This window comes from Juglans microcarpa x Juglans regia, chromosome 4D (genome assembly GCF_004785595.1).
Source record: "Juglans microcarpa x Juglans regia isolate MS1-56 chromosome 4D, Jm3101_v1.0, whole genome shotgun sequence".
NCBI classification, from domain to species: domain Eukaryota; kingdom Viridiplantae; phylum Streptophyta; class Magnoliopsida; order Fagales; family Juglandaceae; genus Juglans; species Juglans microcarpa x Juglans regia.
In genome coordinates this window covers 24207788-24229987 of record NC_054600.1, presented here as the reverse complement: position 1 = coordinate 24229987, position 22200 = coordinate 24207788, and the positions used below count along the sequence as shown (strand labels likewise).

Here is a 22200-nt window from a genome sequence, read left to right as displayed (position 1 = left end):
ATCTAGGTATACTCTTGGTGAACTTGAAGTTTGGTGGGAATCCTACCAACCTATAACACTTTTCTTAGGTGTGTCCAACTTTCCCATAGTGATAGCAAGTAACATCAGATTTTTCTTTCTTCTTGGTCAGACCATGAATGGCAGCTAGAGCTGAAGATTCAGGGGCTAGAAGTGTCAATGTGCGTGCATGCCTTTGTCTCTCCTCTTGTAAGACCAATGAGAAGGTCTTATCCAATAAAGGCATAGGGTTCATAAGGATAATTTGTCCTCTAATGCTATCAAAAGTGTTATTTAACCCCAATTAAAAACTTGAAAACATAGTCCATTTGTTGAGTTTCACCAACATTTTTAAGAGCACTGTAGGTGCAAGAACCACAAGAGCAATGAGGTAGAGGTCTGTAATTGTGTAACTCCTCCCAAAGAGCATTGAGTTGAGTGAAATAATCACTTACAGATTGTGTCCCTTGCACAACTGAACCAAGTTGAATAACTGATGTTGTCTAGCTTAGCAAACTGAGCCTTGAACTTCTCCCATTCTTCCTTGCAAAAGTGACATACAAAACATTTGAGGCAATCTCCTTTGATATGGAGTTGAGTATCCAAGAAAGAATGAGGTTGTTGCATCTTAACCAAGGTATGTAGAGATTATTAGACAGATCTGGTGTAGGGATTGTTCCATTAAGAAATCTTAGCTTGTTTTTTATGGATATAGTAAGAGTGAATGATCTGTTCCATGGGAGGTAGTTTGCACCTGAGAGGGGTGGTGTGATCACCACAGTGTTAGCATTATCACTATGGTGTAGAAAGAAATGACTATTAGGATCTTTAGAGGGAGAAGAGATATGGGAAGGTGGATTAGGATTGGGAACTTGGATTGAGTTTTCAGTATCAGTGTCATTAGCCATGAAGAAGTGTTTAGAAGAGAAAAAAGAGAGGTTTTAATAGGAAGGAGTTGAGGAAGAAGAAGGGAAGGTTGCAGGCCTCCTATATAAAGATTGGCCTAGGAGGCCAAATCAATCCAAAATCTAACTCTAATGAGTTTAAATTTTTTTATATTTATAAATTTTAATTTATTATTTAAAATATATTATAATTTTGGTCTAAAAAAATATTTTTAGACCAAAAATTTTTTTTTTTAACATAATGGCGGGGGGCCGGGAGGATGGGGGTTTTTCCCCCGCCCCCCGGCACCGGGGCTGGGGACCCCGCCCCCGCCTCCCGGGGGCGGGGGGCGGGGGGGAAATCCCCAACCCCGCATGGTGCGGGGCGGGGTGCGGGGAAGGGCACCCCCCGCCCCACACCATGCGGGTAGCAGGCCTAAGAAGAAGTATAAAAAATATATATACATCCCTCTGAAATAAATTTGCAGTAGTAGAGCACTAAAGAATAACCAATCCTATACAATTTGAGAGATCGTGGGTTATGTGCAGAGAAAAAATGTAAAAGACAAAATCCTAACTAATTCTGCTATGTTGTGTTGTGCAGTGGTAGTGGCTGCTCTGCTGTACTATGAGGAACATGCTACTCTGTTATGCTCTAGGTGATCTCAAGCAGCAGTTATGGGGATATTGTCTTCTTTGTTGAGGCGGCAGTGCTCGAACCATGGTGATGCTTGGTCATCATATTGTGCAATTTTTGAGAGTCCGCCATTAAAAAATAATTTGTCCTATGCATTCTAGATTTATTATTTTTTTTTAAAAAAAGAACGAGCAATACTTACTGTGGTGGAATTACATATAACTTAGCATTGTAAATATCATTTCTTATGAGTGATGACTAAACGAGAGATAATTTTAATATGATTTTATGGGTGAAGTTGAAAGGATTATCATCTTTTAACTATAGAGTACCTACAATTAGAGGGTATTGACGCGTAGTACTTTCATTATATTATAAAATGTGATGACAGTTAATTATGGAGGAATGATATACTTACAACTTTTTATAACTATTTTACAAGTTATTTTAAATTTTTCATTTTATTAGAAATTAATTTTACATAACTACCATTGATTTTAAGTAGAGTTATAAAATAGTTGCAGATTAATGGTAAGTTTATCATTTTTTACATGGAATGTTGTGATAGGATGAGAGTACCTAGTACTCATATTTTTTTCCTAACTCTTTTTATTTTTGGTGATAATTAACCATTATATTTCGATGAATAATGACATTCATAATATTATTTTACATACAATATTAAGTTTTAAAATCCATAAATGTAATAGTGCTACTTCAATAATTTATTTTATTTTATTTGAATCTCAAATTTTACAAAGAAAAATGATTAAAATTATGACTAGCTTACAACTCTTAATTATAATTAACTTGTAAAAGAGTTATATATATGAAAAATTATTCTCATCAGTCACTATTCACCATCCCACACCCTACAGTACTATATGAAAAACATCATTATACCCTATGAAAAACACTCACACACCCTATGAAAAAACTATAAGTGTGAGGTATGAAAGTGAATAGTAACTGATGCGTAATAAATACCTCTATATATATATATATATATATATATATATACACATTACCTTCACATAAATATACTTCATTTAAAATAAAATTGTAAAAGAAATTGTAAAAAAGATTTTATGCCTATCATTACTGGATCGATAGACTTATGACTAATGTTTTAATCATTATTTGCGATATATATATGCATCACGATAATTACCGGTTGTAAAAGAATTTTAAGGTTTTTTCATCGACGGTGACTGGCTCACTTAATATTAGTTAATACTGCATATGCAAATTTGATGATAAAATTTATTTAATTTGAAACTGATAGCTTCGGTTATAAAACTCCATTGTGAAATAACATTAAGAAATCTCAAACCTTAGCTCAAGTGGTAAAGGTCTTAGTCTTAGTGGTATGTTATCTTTTAACTCTAAGGTTCGAATCCTCTTAAATCCAAACAATTATTAGGGATCATCGAACTAAAAGAATTACTTTCTATTAAATTACCTGAAGTGCATTTACGAGAACAAACATCCGATGCCAATAAAAAAAGAAATCTGAATCCTTTTGTAAATCATCCTAATTATAGCACAATATATATATATATATATATGTAAACAATCAACTTGCTAAACTCTTACCTAAAGAGAAATAATATTTATAATCGTGAAGTACTGCACTAGCGTTGCGCAATTACTTTGTAAAAAATGAGTAAATACGAAATCCACATAAAAAAATTAATTTTTTTATAATGGATCCCATATTTTTTCAAAACGATTACATGACCTTTACGCATTTCACGATTATACATATCATTACTCTTATTTAAATCGTCTACCAAATCGAAGGATTAATGGACACTTTTAGATTATTAGATTATTTGATTCATGGACGCTACTTAATATTATTTGATTAACATATTCTTTTCTTTTCTTTTCTCTACTTAGTTTTTAAATTAGAATTTAAAGAACGCTTCTCAATAGAAAACATGCATAGAATTCCCTTAAACGTGGACTCAAAATTAATTACATTTACATGGGAAATTAATTAATTTATAGGTGGACATGGGACAGCTCATGAACAACTATTTCATTATCATGAATGATTTAAGGATGCTCAGTTAATTAATTTACAGTTACCCTTACAAAAACATTATTAATCATACCAAGGAATAATGGACTACCATACAGTTGAGCCGTTCCTTGAGTACTTCTTTTCTTAAGTATCATGTACAGGCTAGAAACTACAAAGGAGTACTCCACATTATATATAGGGCCCCAAGATCATTCAAAGATATATATATATATATATAAGGCTACTAAATAAAGCAGAGTGAGTGCCAATGAGGATCAGGTCAAAGTGTCAATATCTTCGACCAGTCTCACCTCAAAGCCAACGACGCCATCTAAGTACGTGGTTTAATACCAAGCCCACCATTAATATGGCCAACACAAACTGGAGCAGTTAAACCAAAACCTCCTACAAAATCCTAACCCCCCAACTTAATTTTTAATAAAAATGCAACATATACACATGGTGCTTTAATGATCTGATCATCTGCAACCCCTTAATAATTAACGTACGAACACTGATCCCTTTGAGCCTCTCTCTCTCGCTCGTTCTCTCTCTTTTCCATGGGAAACTACGTCACATATCGACCATCAAATGCCACTGGCAAAGTTATTCTATCGGATGGCACCGTCCATGAATTTGATAAACCATTAACCGTGGCTGAGCTCATGTTAGAGCACTCGCAACATGTCGTGGTTGAGCTGCACTCGGCTGTGAATGAAAAAAGGCCAAGTCCATTGCCTGCTGACAAGATTTTAGAGACCAAAAAGATTTACATAATGCTTCCTGTTAAGCGAGGGAGGCGGCCTGCTGCATTGTCCAGCGAAGAAATTCGACGAATTCTTTTGACCGCAAATTCAGTACTTTGGCGTTCGAGGTCTGTTTTATCTTCGCCAAGGTTTCTTCCTTTGTTTGCTCGGATCTGTCATACAGGTTTAGGGGATGGACAAGGGGTTCATGCGATGCACAAGAAGGAAACTAGCGGCGTAGATCAGAGGACGGAGAAGATCAGTTTTGTGCCGGAGTTCTTGCCGGAGATTTTAGATGGGAGGCCTGAATATCTGAGTAGGCAATTATCAGGCAAGGGGTGGAAGCCCGGTTTGAATACAATAAAGGAGAAGAAGGTTAAGAAGAAATTGGTTCATTGGGTGTTTAAAGAGAAAAAATGTTCGTAATTGGGAATTGTGTAACTGTCGCATTAAAAATATATGCCCATCCACATATATATATATATATATATATATATATATATATTGTAATAATTTCAGTCAAATATGCATTATATATGCACTTATGCGATCCCAATTAGTTCTGATTGTGCTGAAAGGCTAGTACGTACAGTAAAGGTCAGGGAGATCGGCCCGGAGGAGGACCATCTAGCTACGAGATTGCCATCTTCTCAATTAATTGTTATGGATAGGATAGAGAGTTTTCCTACTCCTCGTTCCGCACACTATATTTATTGTTATTTTTATAAAGTTTTTTTGTTTTATTTTTTTTAAATTAATTGAGTTATTCTACTTATCATCCATATATCACATATTTGATAAAAGAAAAAAAAAATTAAAAATCATGTATGATATGTGATGTAGGGATCATGATGAGTAGAACTTTTCTAGAATATACATCAATTAGTTTTTCATTGGTTGTGATTTAAGAATTAATGAACAAGAACAACATTTAATAATTAATATTTAACACCTTTCATATTGTCCTCTTTTTAATTCCGTTGAAAAAAAATCTAGAATTATCTTATTTTCACGTTTGTGCGTCCATCTTTCGTCAATTCTAAGCAAAACATTTTAGGGTTGAAAATTGACTAAATGTTTGTTTGTATAAAACCGGCTGAGCCGATCGATCAAGTGGGAGAAAACCAGTCAAACCGAATGGAGTTATTTCCTGATCAATTTTGCAAGTAGCCGCTCCAGTAAACAAACAAATATCATTGAAGCAAAGTTAGCAAACCCTAAAATTCAGAATCATATCCGGAGAGAGAGAGAGAGAGAGAGAGAGAATGTCGGGGCGAGATGGGTTTCACCGGTGGACAATCAGACAAAGGCCATAGAGAAAGAGGACAAATGAAGAAGGAATGGGAGGCTTGGGTTAGGACTTCAATCTTAACCTAAAACCATACCATTTGGTGTATTAAATCAAATAGCGTTGTTTTTATTATTATTATTATTATTTTGAAAATAGATATAAACGACGTTATTTTATATAAGAATAAAATTAAAAAGAATATATGATATATCTGTCAGTTTATTGGCTACAACTTTGCCGAACCGAACGACCTTGATTTTTATAAATTTGATTGATGGCCATTTGGTTCTTCACCAATTTAGGAAACCGGTGGCTGGTTTCGATAGGCAACGATCAACTCCGGCGGCTCCTGTTCAGCTAATGTTGAGATTTTACTTCCCAAAATATATTTGGTTTAGAAATATTGAAGTAATCCCGATAAAATAAAAAATAAAAAACTTGAGAATATTTATCGACATGTAACATAAAATGGTTTTGAAGTATAACGTAAATATTTCTTTCATTCTTCGATAGATTTAATACTTCAACAACAAATTTGATATTATTAACATTATTTTAGCTAAATCTACAATTTGTAATTTAAGATGGTTTTTTCCTCCCATTAGCTGCAGTGTTTTATTTCCTTCGATTTTGTATTCTGTAAATATTTATTTTATTTCTTACATGTCTTATTATTGTTAATATGTTAATATAATCCTATTTAATAAATGTGAATATACAATTATTGTCTTCTCTTCTTCTAATATATATTTTTTTTTCTAACAGATCATCTAGTGCTTATGTTGTTGTTTCACTTTTCGTCATTCCACTTGTTGTTAATTTTCTCTACCTTCACTGTTCTTTTTTTTGTTCTCTACTTTCTAGTACGTTCTCTTCTTTTTTATATGAAAAACTCTTATTGTATTTGTTTAGTAACAACGTTATTATATGTTTTGATCGTAATTAATCTTATATTAGTTCATTTAATATATTCTGTAGGGATTTCTTTCAGTTTAAATGTTTGTTCTTTATTGTTTGGATATAAATGCCTGTAATATTGTTTATGTATTATATTTCCATATTATATATATATATATATATATATCTATATATATTTCGATGTATAGTTATATATTTGATATAATATTCTTAATTATTTGTTAGATTATTCTCCCAAATTGATGTTGAATTTGTAACCGTCCATAAGTTTATGGCAACTAGCTGTAAGACATAATTAGATCAAGAAATACACTTAAATATCATTAACACTGCTTTTCTTAATTTTTATCTAACTTTCTTTATAAATAAATTTTGAAGAATCTGGAAATAATCCTGTAAAAGAAATTGGTACGTTGCTCAATCAGAGAAGCAAAAAGAGGAGATTTGCTGTAAAAGGAGAGAGAGATATATGCTAAGTTGAAAATACTTCGACGTCATAAAATTCAAAGAGGGGGACAATTTCAGTGTAGTTTACCTTCTGATTCATAGAGCAATGAAATTCTCTATATAAGAGAAATTGGATCTTCTTCGAATATCAATTTATCTAAAAATAACGTCCACAATGATGCATGTGATCTAACGAAGATAATACTTGTTATTTTCAACAATATCGTCAAAACTTCAATACTTCATAAAAGAGATTTAGAGCTCGACAGTATAACTGCATCTACTTCAGCGATGACCACATTTGGAGATGGGTTGTCTGATAGTTTCAAATGTGGCTGCTTAGTAATTGTATTATCTCAAAGACTTGAGTCATATAATTTTTATGAAAATAAAAAAATCTGAACCAAACTAATTTTGAGGCATTTATTGGAAAATGATCCCCAAATGCATATCATATGTATTTTGTTTTTGGAAGCACAAAATAGCTTATGGTAGGTTGAGTAAGTTCTGATTTTATCCCTAGTCATTGTTCATTAGAACCAAACAGACTGATGGTGTACTATCTATGTTGTAACTGATTGGCATTTTCATTTTTTTTGCTAGTTGTTGTACATTTCTAAATATACCCATTGCTTCTTTTTCCCCTTTCCCTCATATACAATGGTTTGGTTCATGCTTGCAAGAATCGAGCTTGTGTTTATTATTATATTTTTTTTGTTCTTGTTCTTTTTGTGTTCAAAACACTGACTCAAACTTTATTTACTTGGTTTTTTTTTTTTTTTTTTGTGACCTAGTTTGACTGCGATTAGTTCATGTGGTTGAAAATTTTCGTATTCTAATGATTCTTTGAATTTCTCTTGTTGATGTCATTCTTTTGAATATAGGCATGCAATTCCTGCCTGTCTTATTTCTAATGTTCCACTTCTCTCAAGTTAGTTCGTTGTGCCAATTGGTTGGCCTTTTTAGTGTCTGCTGTGGTTAGTTCTTTTTTCTTCTGCTATTTTTTTGCTCCCCATTTGCTTTCTGGTATGTTTTAGTTTTCTTTTGTACGTGTGAGAACATTTTGTTTATTTCATTTTTAATGCTGGTACTGTTGATTGTGATCATTGTGTTTTTGTTGTTCTGGCACTCTTTCGTTCAAAAAAATTATGCTAAGTTGTTGTTGTGTTATGTTTTAATTTATCTATGGTTTTATTGTGTTATGTATAACATATAGTGTTAAGATTTTGTGCATTAGTTGAAATCCTATTATGGTCTTCTTTATGTTTTCATTGTATCGAAATCATGATGGTATAAAATTATCAATAAAAGATGTTCTGCACATATAGATAAACTTTTTTATAAAGCATAGTTCTTAAGAGTAAGACTGAGAAATGTTCGGTATTGTCGTTGTATTCCATTTGTTTCATTTAAGTAGACACGTGATGCACATTCCATCTCAACTCAGTTAATGATTGCCTAAAAATAAGCATGACATGATAGATTTTTTGATAAGTTTTTTTCAAATTTAACTGTTGTTCCTTGTTTTTCAGTTTTTTTTATAAGTTTTTTATTTTTATTTTTCATGTGACATTTTTCATTTTCATATCACGATGGATTTTTCTGCTCTTTATGAGTTTTTTGTGATTCTTTTTATATGTATAGGTCACGAAAATTGCACGAGATTGCATTCAAAAATCGTTGCAGTTTATACATGAAAGAGGAATGACTCACCTAGATGTCAAACCTTATAATATTTATTTAAAGAATGGTGTTTATAAATTTTGCGATTTTGGATGTGCAATTCTCACAATAAGAGCTTGTCAATTGAATAGTAATTTTGTATGTTGTTCAATTTATATAAAAAATGTGTTTAATTAGGTGTTGTTTAGAATGTATCTTTGAAGAGGTTTCGTCTTGGTTTTTATCATCAATTCAACGTTTTTAACTTAATTTTCATGAATCTACTCTAAGGTTTAGTGCATGTTGTTATGAGATGATAATATATTCTTCTATTTCAAAGATTTTAATTAATTTTGACACTTTTTGAATGAATTGTTATTGTTATCTGTTTTTGCAAAAATACTTTCTCGAGAGCTATTTTATTCTTTCAATCGGGCGCTACGTGCAAGGGAATACGTGTCTTGCACGTAGCACCCTTACTAGTTTATGTATATCCAAATTTGAGCATCTCATTATCTTACAACCGAATCGATAGAAAAATACAAATATGTTCTTGGGACTCGGGATCACTTCCACGTACGGCAGCATTTATTTCATTTCTGGCTTATTTAGGTTTCCATGGCATATGCACAAACACATGAGGAGCATTTAAATCTTCAAACTCTGCTCATCCCACTACCCGATCATCCATCCACTCACGCCAACCCCATTCACTAATTCCATTCTGTCGTCTACTCATCTTCTAAATAAAGATTGGAATCTGTCATTTCACACATGCTTGGTTGTTTCTGACCTCTCTCTCTGTGGAGAGAATATATATGAAATAATTCCAGAGTTGAACATTAATAACGGGGATGGATCCCATTTGGCGGGCCTGTTTCTTTTTTGTTTTGTTTTGTTTTTTTTTTTTTCTGATGGAATCCTTATCCAATCAAGTAATTCTGTTGCGATAAGAAGAAGGCCGGCCCACAGTCTTTGATGATCATGACATGCCAGTAGGTGGTTTTCCGCCGGTGCATCGATAATCTCCAGCTTAGTTTTAATGATTACTGTGTTTAGTAAGGGTCATAAACCTCATTATCATCCCAACTACCCCCAACAATGTGATGGATTTGTAGTGCTAACGACCTCCTTCCCCATTAAGACCAGTGAAATGTCCTTATCTTAAATGGGACAGCCTTGCTTACAGGTGCAGTGCATGGATTAATATCATATAAAAAAGAGTAGAATTGAAGAAAGAGCAGCATGAATATCAAGTATCAACAGCTAGCTTAGTTAACATTATATATGTTGGGTTGTCGAGTAGCACTAAAATGGGGACAAAAGGGACAAAAAAAGGGATTGTAACCTTCAGAAGGGCTGAGGCGCCATCGAAGATCAAAAGGAAAGCAAAAGGCACAAGAAGAAATAAGTAGAAAAGTTTGGCGCATGGGGTGGATAGGTACTCTGCCTCAAATAATTAAGGAATTAGAAATTGGGTGGTGGCTAGATTGATAAGATGAAATAAGGGGAGAAAAGACAAAGAAAAATGAGTTGAGCTAACATTCCGTCCAACTTTAATTGCTGGCCATGTTTGCTAGTATAAAAATTATTTTTTATTTTTTATATTTTTAAATATTTTAAATAAATTTAAAAAAATATATCAATATATTAAAAATTACTTTCTTAATCATTAAATAAAAAAAATTAAATATATAAACTATCAAAACGGGAATAAACTCAACCGCAAACTAACATTTTCCAAAAAAATTCCAATAAAAATAAGGGGGAAGATATGTTATATAAATTCTAATTACTTCCCATTAGGAGGATAATAATGCATAGTTTTGATTAGACTGCTGTTGTCCTTACCAAAAGTACACATACGATGATGGCATGCAAAAAAAATAGAAAAGAAAAAAAAATATATAGGGGAGAAAATAGGCGTTAGTTAGGCAGATACTCTAAAGCCTGGGAGACTACCAAATGGCATCTACTACTAAATTCACAAGGAGTGAATGCCGTCCTATAAAAGATGAGATCAGTGGTTGATTTTTTTTTTTTTATAAAATTGAGGTGATTGAAGGAGATATCTAGCTAGGTAGCTAGCCCTCTCTCGGAGCCTATGGGTGCTAAGGAAAACTCTAGGCATGCGAACAGAGGAGATTAATTATAAGGAGTAGAAAAATAGTTGAACATGTGAAGTCTATGCACACTCGTGGTGGCGGCTGCAGTTCACATGCACGCAGGCGATTAATTGATCAGATAAACAAAACTAATAAACACATCAAATTAGTTGAAAATTTTGGCCAGAAAGAGGGAATAAATCAGTTGGGTTTGCTTTCACATGAGAAAAGAAAAGAAAAGAAAAAAAGAGTTGTGGAAAGAATATTACTTTGTTTTATGCTCATGTTCTTATGTTTCTTAATCTTGTACTTGGCAAATGCCATCTAATTTTAGCTTCAACATCGGCTAAGTTAATTTTATTTTTTGAATCGAGAGTATTACTTAATTACTACTCATTTGGATAGTTAGATAATATGAGATTAGATAAAAAAATTCGTGACTAATATTGAGATAGTTTGTAAATAGTAATGAAATAGTTTGAATTAAAATTTTTGTTGAGGTTTTAGAAATGAGAGACAAATATTGAATAAAAATATTATAAAATTAAAAAATATTGTTATAATATAATTTTTTTAACATAATTTTTGTTTTGAGTTGTGAAAAAAGTTGAATTATTGTTTATGTTTTATATGGAAGTTTAAAAAAATTATAATAATTAGATGAAAAAATATGAAAGAGAAATTGAAAAATATGTATTTAAATAGTATTTGAACGTTGAGGTGGAATGAGATGAGACCAACTATTTATCTAAACAGGGCCTTATTCGTGGAAGTGGTTAGTTTTCTAATGCTATGTAGGGACATGTTAAGTACTATGTTTTTTTTTTTCAAGCAAACATGACTAATGCTATCTAATGCATGGTAAGGGGACGAAGTTATCAAACAATCGCCCATTACAGACGTTAGCACACAATACATGAAAAATATTAAAAAACTGATTTTGAGTACTCTAATTTATCTTCACAAATCTTGGTGAGATTAAGAGGGAAGCCGCCTAAAGTATTAGTTTTGATAGAGTCCAAAAAAATGATAGTGTTGCCATGGTGATGAGTTGTGTCATGCCACACCTTACTACTCTTTTGGACTAAACACACTTCCACTTTATTCCATTTGATTTTTCGTTGCAGAAAACGATAATATAGGAGGAATATAGCTAGTTTTGAATGGACCGATTTGCCAGTATATATAAAATACTGTACTAAGTGCATAATACTTTAGTAAATTAGTAGTACTGATATACATTAATATAATGTATATTAATTATAATTTACATTTTATGGCCTAATAATAATAGTCTAATACTATATTACTATTAGTAATATATATACTTTAAGTTTATATATAAATTAGTACATATACTTTAAAATTGAAAAACTAGATCAGAACCGGTAAAATCAGATGTGTCGATTTAAGAGAATAACTGATGCATAATCGATTTTTAAAAATGTAAAATCGATACATACATGTTAATTCGGTCTTAAATTTTGTCCAAAATCAAATCGAACTAGACTAGACCGGTTACATCCCTACATTATATGTAAAAGTTTCATTAAACATATGATCGGAAAACCTTCGATAGAAAATGTAACCTAAAACTCATGTGGTTTCTTGTATTTCAAGTTGGAAAGATATGAAATATTTCAAAGAGTCGAAAGGAAAGAAAGCGGGCAAGCAAGCATTTAGAGAAAAATTGCCAAAGGAGGCCGCCGTTATTTAAGGGCATATTTTCGAAAGCAGCTTTATGAAAAGGAGTACGTAATGTGCACTTAATGCTAACACGGCCCCTATCCCTTCGCAACTTGCAATTTAGCACAAAAAAATAAAAAGAAGAAGTTGTATGAAACAGACTCCAACTAAGATAACGGTGCCTTTTCTAAGAAGGGTGCCCTTTTTATGGGCAATAAGGGTACGATCACACGCAAATCCATAACCCCTCCCTCTCCTCTCTCTCAACTTATATTTCCATTTTGATCGTATGCCTTTATATTATGAAAAATGGAAGTTGTGTTGTCTTTAGTACTGTATTTTGATTTTTTTTTTTAATGTTAAAAAAATTACCTCTAATGTATTTGTGTATTTTTTTAATATTAAAAAAAAAATTCACTAGAAGATAACTTGAGAGATTTGAGTAGCAGCGCCCTTTTCCTATATTATATACTTCTCATTTATGATCAATCTATCTGTTTTAAATGCCACGTCAATTGAAAATATAAAATTCTATAAGATATATAATTGAACAAAATCTCTTATGGATAAGAATTTGAAAAAGTATACCCATACACATTGATGTGATTAGATATATATGACCTATCATATTCTAATTTTTAATATAGTCTCTTGACATCTCATAACAATTATTAGAAATTATATATATATATATGTATTTATGTATATTCACATCTAATAGTACGGTACAGCCTACAAGCCTATCCAATATTGGACCATTCACACCTCATGACATAGAGCCAGAGTACTTGCGGTGTCTGACATGGACAGTCAGGTTCAGGGACAGTTGTAAATAAAATTGTAGCTGAACCTAATGTGTTGTATTCTAGACTTGCCAAAGCAACACGCAATCCGCATGCATATTGCATGATATAAATTACCCAAAAAAGTTAAAAAATGGTTGATTCTCACATCAACTACTAGCAAAAATTATTGAGATTTATCATCAATAATAGCAAAACAGTATTGGTAATAACGTCGATCCAAAAATCTGAAAATGGAAAGTGCATTAAACAGATAAACTTTCTCTGCAAATTATGGACACATTCCCAATAAACCTAACAACAAAACAAGTGGCTCTTTTTGCTCCATTACCCAACATTATAGTATGTATCCAATAATTAAAAAAATAATAATTAATGCTCCAAGTACGGGTGAATTTTTATGATAATATTTTTTTTTAAATTCTAAATCTCTATTTTAAATGTTGAAAGTTATGTCAATCAGATCTAGAAATTGCTGACACTTTATCAACATGCTATAGTTTAGTTTTGGAGAGGTGCTACTCTGCCGTCTGAGTAGCACCGCTCGTTTATACCACTAGTCACTTTTTATTTTTTTTATCATTATTTTTTCACATTTTTAAATATTTTTAAAATAATAAAAAAATACACTCATATATTTAAAATTACATCCTTAATCATAAAAAAAAAAAAAAAAATCAAGAGCAGTACACTGTAACGGTCAGACATACAAGCTTTTCTCTTGGTTTTGTAGGAGTAAATTCTACGCATGGTTTCCACTGTTGGAGCTAGACCCTTTATTTTAGGGAATTTAACAAGTAATTGCCTGAAATATTGTCGCCCATAAAGACAATATCGTGCCCACGAACCAAAATGGATACGTACTTTCGTCGTTGCTTTTAACTTGGATCAAAGCTGCTACTGCAATCTGTTGATTTTGAGAAGTAATGCTTTTCTATCCTTTAGGTAATGCAATCATGTAATGGCTTGGATTGATTTTAAGGATCGGTTTTCCGACCCCTCTGCTCTCTCGACTGATCTTCCAAGCAAAGCTATTCCAATTAAACTTGCACTACAACTACTTGCGTCGACATTTTCTTGACGCCATAAAAAAACAAAAATGGGGGCAATTTGTTGGTTTTTATTGGTTTTACCATGAGATTTTTTATGCAATCAAATCTCGCAAGATTTATTTATTTTCAATTGCAAATAAATAAATAATAAAAATTGAAGAGTTTTTTAATATAAATATATATTTAGAAATTTCAGAATTCATGCATGGAAGTCAATCAGATGATCGATCATCTAACTCCACCTGATTAATTATTGGAACTGCAATCTCTTGGAAATAGCACTCCCAATGCCCAAACTTTAACCTATCAACATGTGCCACCTGTAGACCTGATTATCACCACCCCGTGAGTGTTCTTTTTGACTATCCTCTCTGTTTTTTTGTTTTTTTTAAATTAAAGATATTATTTTATTACAATACTTGCAACTTAAAAATGGCAGGTAAATTTTCACTTATCAAGTGTAGTTGGCGCCAAACTTTTACATTCCACCATCCAATGCGCTTTTTCTTTACAGAGATAAAGAAATATATATACATTTATGTATATGTTAATAATGGAGATTCAATCATGAAAGCTGTTAGCGCATCCTCGTTGATTTGATTAAATTCATCGTTAAAATATAATCAATATCACATTTTTCTATATTTATCTATTTCATTTAAATTCATTCTTCATATTAGATTATTCATTTATTTTCTATATAATAATAAAATATTATTAATTTGATAAATTTTTTATTTAATTTATTTGTATCACATTTTATTATTCTATTAATTTAATATTAATATTAATTATATTATAATTAAATTCATATTAAAAAATTCATATTTCCAAATAAAGTTGTAACATTTTACCAACAGGTTCACTAACATTTTCCCTTTAGTATACCCAGATTTTTAAAATTTATTTTAATTTTTAAATCATATGCAAATAATGTAGTAACATTTTAAATTATTTGTATACCTAGATTAGAATTGTTGTTCCCGCATATGTTCGAGTGAGAAATTAATATTTTAATATTTGATAAATTAACTATAATTTTTCATCTTTAATCAATTACCATAGCAAAAACTTAAATTATTTTAAATTTGTTTAATTGAATATGAATTTTTTTTACATAAATTATATAAATTTTGGCCAACCATTAAAGAGGATGCTTTTATAGTACATCATCACTGCCGTTCCAGCATAAATGCCTCACCTATATATATATATATAAACCTTTCACTACCTTTAGCCTACACCTTCACACAAAGTTCTTCACTTCTTTTCCCAAAAAATGGCTTCCGCCACCATATCCTTATCGCCATTTGTTATCTTCCTCCTCCTCCTGGTGGGTACTGTTTCTCGGCACAGCTGCGAGGCGCGTGAGCCCTTCGCTTGTGACCCAAAAGATGCAAGGACGAGAGGGTTGCCGTTTTGCAGGGATTCTTTGGCAGTAGCAGACAGAGTAAAAGACCTCATTGGAAGATTGACACTGCGGGAGAAGACTCGCCTGCTGGTAAACAATGCCGCAGCCGTACCACGGCTGGGAATCAAAGGGTATGAATGGTGGTCCGAGGCTCTTCATGGGGTCTCAAATGTGGGTCCCGGGACTAAGTTTGGTGGGCACTTCCCTGGGGCCACTAGCTTCCCTCAGGTTATAACCACTGCTGCTTCTTTCAATGCATCTCTGTGGGAGGCGATCGGACGGGTGAGACTTCTTTCTTTTTGTGTTTTTGGTTGAAGAATTAATGAAGATTATTTATCATCAATTAATATATCTGAATATCATTATGCATATTAGCAAAGGTAAAATGCTATGAGTCCTCAATTATTAAGAACCAAAGAGCAGCTTTCGGTTGAACTCTTCTTGTACTTTTGTGTGCACAGATCAGTGTTGCTTGGAATAGAAAACTGGTCAGTTTCGACAACTAAGAATATCGGGTTACATTTTTCTAAAGAAAGAAAGAAGAATCATCAAAATGTTTGCATGTTCTGATCAAAGACTTGTATACACCACGTGAGTGTGCAGTACTGGGAGTTAACTAGTCTGGGTTGTGGGCATGCAGTAGTTTTTTATTGGATAATGGATAGTTTATGGGAAGTGGGTGGTTTTGATTTGATAATGGGCAGTTCGTTGAAAGTCTATTGTGATAATATTATATTGGCAGTAATATTAATTTATAAGTGTTTTCTATTTTATTTTGATACTTTTGAATTCTAAAGTTTTTTTTTTTTTAATTGACACATGCGAGCATCATGTATAATTATCAAGTAAACTTTTAAGTATAGATAGCATTTTTTTTTATATACAAATTACTTAAATATAAGTTGGTGGGGTTAATATTGTTTCCCTTGTAAGTTGGAATTTATGATGTATGCATTTCTAATGCCAAATGAATTTCAAGTGCATTTTTCCTTATAGATATTGTACATGATTTCATTCGATCGGTTTCCGGAGGATATCGACTTACATCATTCCCAGTGGGTATTGGAATCATGGGGAGACAGACGTGGGGACATATCTTTTGGAAATCGATGTTGATAAATTCCAAAAGCCAGACAGAGTCACAGATATATCAAAGAATAACTCACCGGTTTTTTTATATAAAACAAAAAATTATTCTCATCGACTACTATTCACCGTTCCACACCTCACATTCTATAAAAAATATTCCTATATCTTATAAAAAAAATTATAAATATAAAGTATAAGAGTAAATAGTAACTGATGCATATCATTCTTTATATAAAATACACTTATCTATGAAATAATAAAAAAAAAATTTTTGAAAAGGATAATAATACTACACAAAACATTATTGGTACTAATTGATGATACTTGAGATGATCATGTAACTTATTATTTGCTTCATATTTATAACATGTGATAGAATTATTCTGATTATTATTCATGTTTTTATCTTAATAATCCAAGCTTTTGCTTTAACTAATTGGCCATTAATTAAGATGAGCGGTGCTACCGCCGAGTAGCACTGCTCTGTTGTAAAACTAGTTTTTATTTTTTTATTTATATTTTTTAATATATTTAAATATTTTTTAAAAATAAAAAAATATATTAATATATTTAAAATCACTTTCTTAATAATTCGGTAAAAAAAAAAAAAACACCGAAGAGTCAAATTGAAGGGTAAAATTTGGACGGTAAATTTGACTTTTCGCATTAAGATTTGAAAGATGGGAGAAGTAATAGTACACTAGGACTCAAAAGCTGTGTACGTTCGTTCGTTCACTTTTTATCATTTTTGCGTTTTAATGAAGAAGTAGCTGGCAGCTGCAGGGTCTCAACCAGAACCATAATTGCTTGAATTCTCTCGTCAACTTGCCCACGCCATTATTGCAGAAGTGTGGACTTCGCGGGCAAGTTGATCTGGGGGTTAGAGCCGCAAAAGCTACGAAAACTGCTAACGTGTGTCGGTGGTGGTGCAGGTTGTGTCAGACGAAGCCCGAGCAATGTACAATGGGGGTGCGGCCGGACTCACGTTCTGGAGCCCAAACGTGAACATTTTCAGAGACCCGAGGTGGGGACGTGGGCAGGAGACTCCTGGCGAGGACCCCGTGGTGGCCGGAACGTACGCGGCCAGCTACGTCCGCGGCCTGCAGGGGAACGCCGGCCACCGGTTGAAGGTTGCGGCTTGTTGCAAGCACTTCACGGCTTATGACCTCGATAATTGGAATGGGGTCGATCGCTTTCACTTTAATGCTAAGGTAAATTAAGTCAGTTTTCAGAGAAGTAATGAAATTATGGTGCTGTAGGATATTAGATGCGTGTGGAAAAGATGATTTGGTAGATGTCTGATATGATCTTCTTTATGAATTTAGAGACGTGTTCAGTTAGGAAACTTGGGTCAGTCTGTGTTGGCCCACACCTTGAAATTTAAGGCATTATGAGAATCACCTGAATTTCACTTCAAATGTCACGTGAAGCAGACATCCTCTGTCATTAGCATCTTCGATCTTTTCCTTAACAAGCATGAAACAAAGCCAAATCCTTCAAGTCGTTCCATTGAAACATGCCTCATACTTCAAACAACTCGCGTTTCTGTGTTTTCTCTTACAGTTGCTGACATTTAATTGCCACCCAACCCAAACGAAAGTAATGAAACCCATAATGTATTTACAGCTCACTTTTGCATGAGTGACATCTGATGGCGGGGGGTCACGATTGTACGCAGGTTAGCAAACAGGACATTGAGGATACATTCGATGTGCCATTCAAAATGTGCGTGAAAGAAGGTAAGGTGGCCAGTGTCATGTGCTCCTACAATCAGGTCAATGGTGTCCCCACCTGCGCTGACCCCAATCTCCTACGCAAAACAGTTCGCGGCGTTTGGCGTCTTGATGGGTATGCTTAGTTGCTTTCTGCATCGTTAATCACCACACGATTGGATGACTTCAACAACTGCTCATGGTCAACTCTTTTAACGGTTTGATGCTTATCTATCTTGTTTAATTGGGTGGACCCCGTAGGTACATTGTCTCGGATTGTGATTCGGTCGGGGTTTATTATGATACACAACATTACACTTCAACACCAGAAGAAGCAGCTGCCGATGCAATTAAAGCAGGTTGGATTAAGCACGTGCCATCATCTTCGTCCTATATATATATATATATATGTTACTCCATTACAAATTTATAACCGGGGATGCTTCCAAATTAATAATCAAGTGTTCCTAAATCCTAAACTTCAAGGTCTTGTTTTTACCAAACATACGATTGCATGGAATTAAACCATAAATGTTTAAAACTAATTTGTGGGAAGTAGTATTCAGAATGCAGACAACATCTGAAGGGCATTCGTCACGTAGGGACCCATATATATAAGGACAACTATATAGGATCCTCATGATCCACATGGATATTTGGTCCCATGGCAACTTGGATGAATGGAACCTTCATTGCATATTTGCTTGTTTTCTTTTTCAGAGTCATAAAAGTATTCAACAACTATGGCAATGAAATTTTCCAATTCCATCCAGCAACTTCCCAATTTCAAATAAAATGTACCGTATTGATTTAAGTTAAGATATTGGATATTCTTTTCGACACAATGCCAAATGATAACTCTAATAAACTGAATAGCATGAAATGGAGAGATTCTTAAAAGTTAATACACGTATATTTGGTTATGTTCAGGTTTGGATTTGGACTGCGGGCCTTTCCTGGCTTTGCACACGGAGGAAGCACTGAAAAGAGGCCTATTGAAGGAGATTGATGTCAATGGCGCTTTGGCAAACACACTCAATGTCCAAATGAGGCTGGGCATGTTTGATGGGGAACCCTCCAAGCAGCCATTTGGGAACCTTGGCCCCAAAGATGTGTGCACTCCGGCTCACCAAGAGCTCGCGCTTGAAGCCGCCAGGCAAGGCATCGTTCTTCTCAAGAACCATGGACCTTCGCTGCCTCTGTCTCCTCGCCGCCACCGTACTATTGCTGTCATCGGGCCTAATTCGAATGTCACAGATACCATGATTGGCAACTATGCTGGTAAACCTTTATTCCTCCTCTAAGACCTATAAAAATAAAGTAAAATAATTTATACACAATATTTTTCATAACATATTTCACAATAATATGTTAAATGAGGAGTAATTTTATATAATTTTTTTATAAAAGTAACATTAATTTACAAAAATATCCTCGTCTTAAAATATTGTTGTGAAATGTGCTGCGAAAATACGTTGTGTGTATCAATACACCAAAATAAAACCCATTTGCATGATGAAATGAACCTATTTTTATGCTTGGAACGCTAGGTGTTGCGTGTGGATACATCACTCCCATGCAAGGAATTGGGAGATATGCAAAAACGATTCACCAACAGGGTTGCACTAATGTCGCCTGCACCGATGACAAGCTCTTCAGTGCGGCTGTCAATGCCGCCCGTAACGCCGATGCAACAGTTTTAGTTGTAGGGCTTGACCAAACTATCGAGGCAGAATTCAGGGACAGGACTGGGCTCCTTTTACCAGGTCGCCAACAAGATCTTGTGTCCAAGGTAGCCGCAGCTTCAAGGGGTCCAACTATATTGGTCTTGATGTCAGGTGGGCCTATTGATGTGGCTTTTGCTCAGAATGATCCACGCATTGGCGGCATCTTATGGGCCGGTTACCCTGGCCAAGCTGGTGGAGCTGCCATTGCTGATGTCTTGTACGGAACATCCAATCCAGGTTTGCAGTAATTTTTTTAAGAATTAATACAAAGTTTTCTCCGATTTGAATAACCTTTTTCGGTGCCTTTCAGAGGGCAAGTTGCCTATGACATGGTACCCACAAGACTACCTTTCAAATTTGCCTATGACATCCATGGATATGAGGTCAAGCCGATCAAGAGGCTATCCCGGAAGAACCTACAGATTTTACAAAGGTCCAGTGGTGTACCCATTTGGGCACGGTTTGAGCTACACAAAATTTGTGCACACCGTAGCTAGTGCTCCCACCGTGGTGGCTATCCCTCTTGCTGGCCGCCATGCTCGTGGCAACACTACCATCTCAGGCAAGGCAATCAGGGTGACACATGCCAAGTGTGGTAGGGTCTCTCTCGGGGTTGATCTAGACGTAAAAAATGTAGGGTCCAAGGATGGTTCTCACACAATGCTTGTATTTTCCAAACCACCTGCTGGGCAGTGGGTTCCATTCAAACAACTGGTAGCTTTTGAAAAAGTTCATGTCCCGGCAAAGGCTCAGCGGCGAGTCCGAATTAACATCCATGTGTGCAAGTTCCTTAGTGTGGTGGATAGATCTGGAATTCGAAGAATTCCAATGGGTGAACATAGTCTTCATATAGGGAATACCAAACACTCTATATCCCTTCAAGCAGCAACACTTGGAGTGATCAAATCATAGATTTCTTGGTGGAAAGATGGGTTTGCCCGTATGCCCATTTTGCCATGATAATGTAATAATGGATACCATGGACATACAGCATACTACTGAAAAGTCACAAACAAGAGCGCAAGCTGAAAGATTGTTGCCAAAGTCCTTTTTTTTTTTTTCTTCTCTTTTTTTAACATCTAATTTGAAGTACTTAAGTGAATAAATCAAAATTGGGTTTAGGAATTGATTGACAAAGGAATTCTCTACCTGTGTGGTTATGGAGTTGTATTTGTGTGAGATTTTGAACATTCTATAAAACAGATGTTCATGATGTAAAAGGATTCAGTGAGCTATGTAATTCCAACGATTTAGCTTAAATTCCATCCAGTTTGCTTTACTTTCATATCATTCAAGGTATCTTGATTTCCCATGGTTGGGATCTGCAGGGTCAAATTCATATTAAGTTTATTCCAATCGATCGATATTTTTCCCATCCCCAAGATCATCGTCGAACCATGTATATATCAATTGTTATGCAACTTAAAGCTCCACATGTATATCAATTATTCGCGCGCAAGGCCTTTCTCCATTCCATTGCCAGTAGCATTCATTGCATCAACTAGTCACAACGACAATTACCATTCGAAAGAATCGACCGTTCTTAATAAGAATCCAACTTATAGTGTGAACTTGGATCGACAGATCTCTTGAAGGGTTTCCTTGGGGGACTAGAGTGGACTTTGCGCGCAGACTCTTGAGTTGGAGACAACAGGCCAAACTGAGCCAAGACCCAAACCATGCTACATGATTTCTACTGCTTATGGACTACAACAAAAATTCTTTTTTGCAACAATTTTTGTTTGGGAGGAAATGAAAATCGTCCCAAAAAATGAGATGTAGGGATGAAATTCAAATTTCATTTCTAAAAATCAACGGAAGGTATTTACTACATATAGGGATGAAAAATTTCGTCCCAAATAAAATAACCGTTCGACATCGACCAAAAACATTCGAACAAAATAAAATAAACATTTGAACGGATATTATATATAGTCGAACAAGAATTTGGCGCGTTAAGTGAAAAAAATTAGTAGGACATTGACTTACTGTTCGAACAACATA

General features: G+C 34.1%; 2 protein-coding genes across 2 annotated transcripts; both read left to right on the top strand.

Annotated features, from left to right (window-relative positions):
- Window positions 1–3958: 3958 nt before the first annotated feature.
- LOC121260230 lies at window positions 3959–4719 on the top strand. The gene has a single exon (XM_041162065.1). It carries the CDS (start codon window positions 4108–4110, stop codon window positions 4717–4719), a length of 612 nt encoding a protein of 203 aa, XP_041017999.1. The 5' UTR covers window positions 3959–4107.
- A 10749-nt stretch (window positions 4720–15468) lies between these two features.
- LOC121260475 (probable beta-D-xylosidase 2) lies at window positions 15469–21451 on the top strand. Its single transcript, XM_041162356.1, has 7 exons — window positions 15469–15950; window positions 17690–17968; window positions 18436–18605; window positions 18731–18828; window positions 19400–19750; window positions 20020–20433; window positions 20507–21451. Exons 1-7 carry the CDS (start codon window positions 15537–15539, stop codon window positions 21106–21108), a joined length of 2328 nt encoding a protein of 775 aa, XP_041018290.1. The 5' UTR covers window positions 15469–15536; the 3' UTR covers window positions 21109–21451.
- Window positions 21452–22200: the final 749 nt, after the last annotated feature.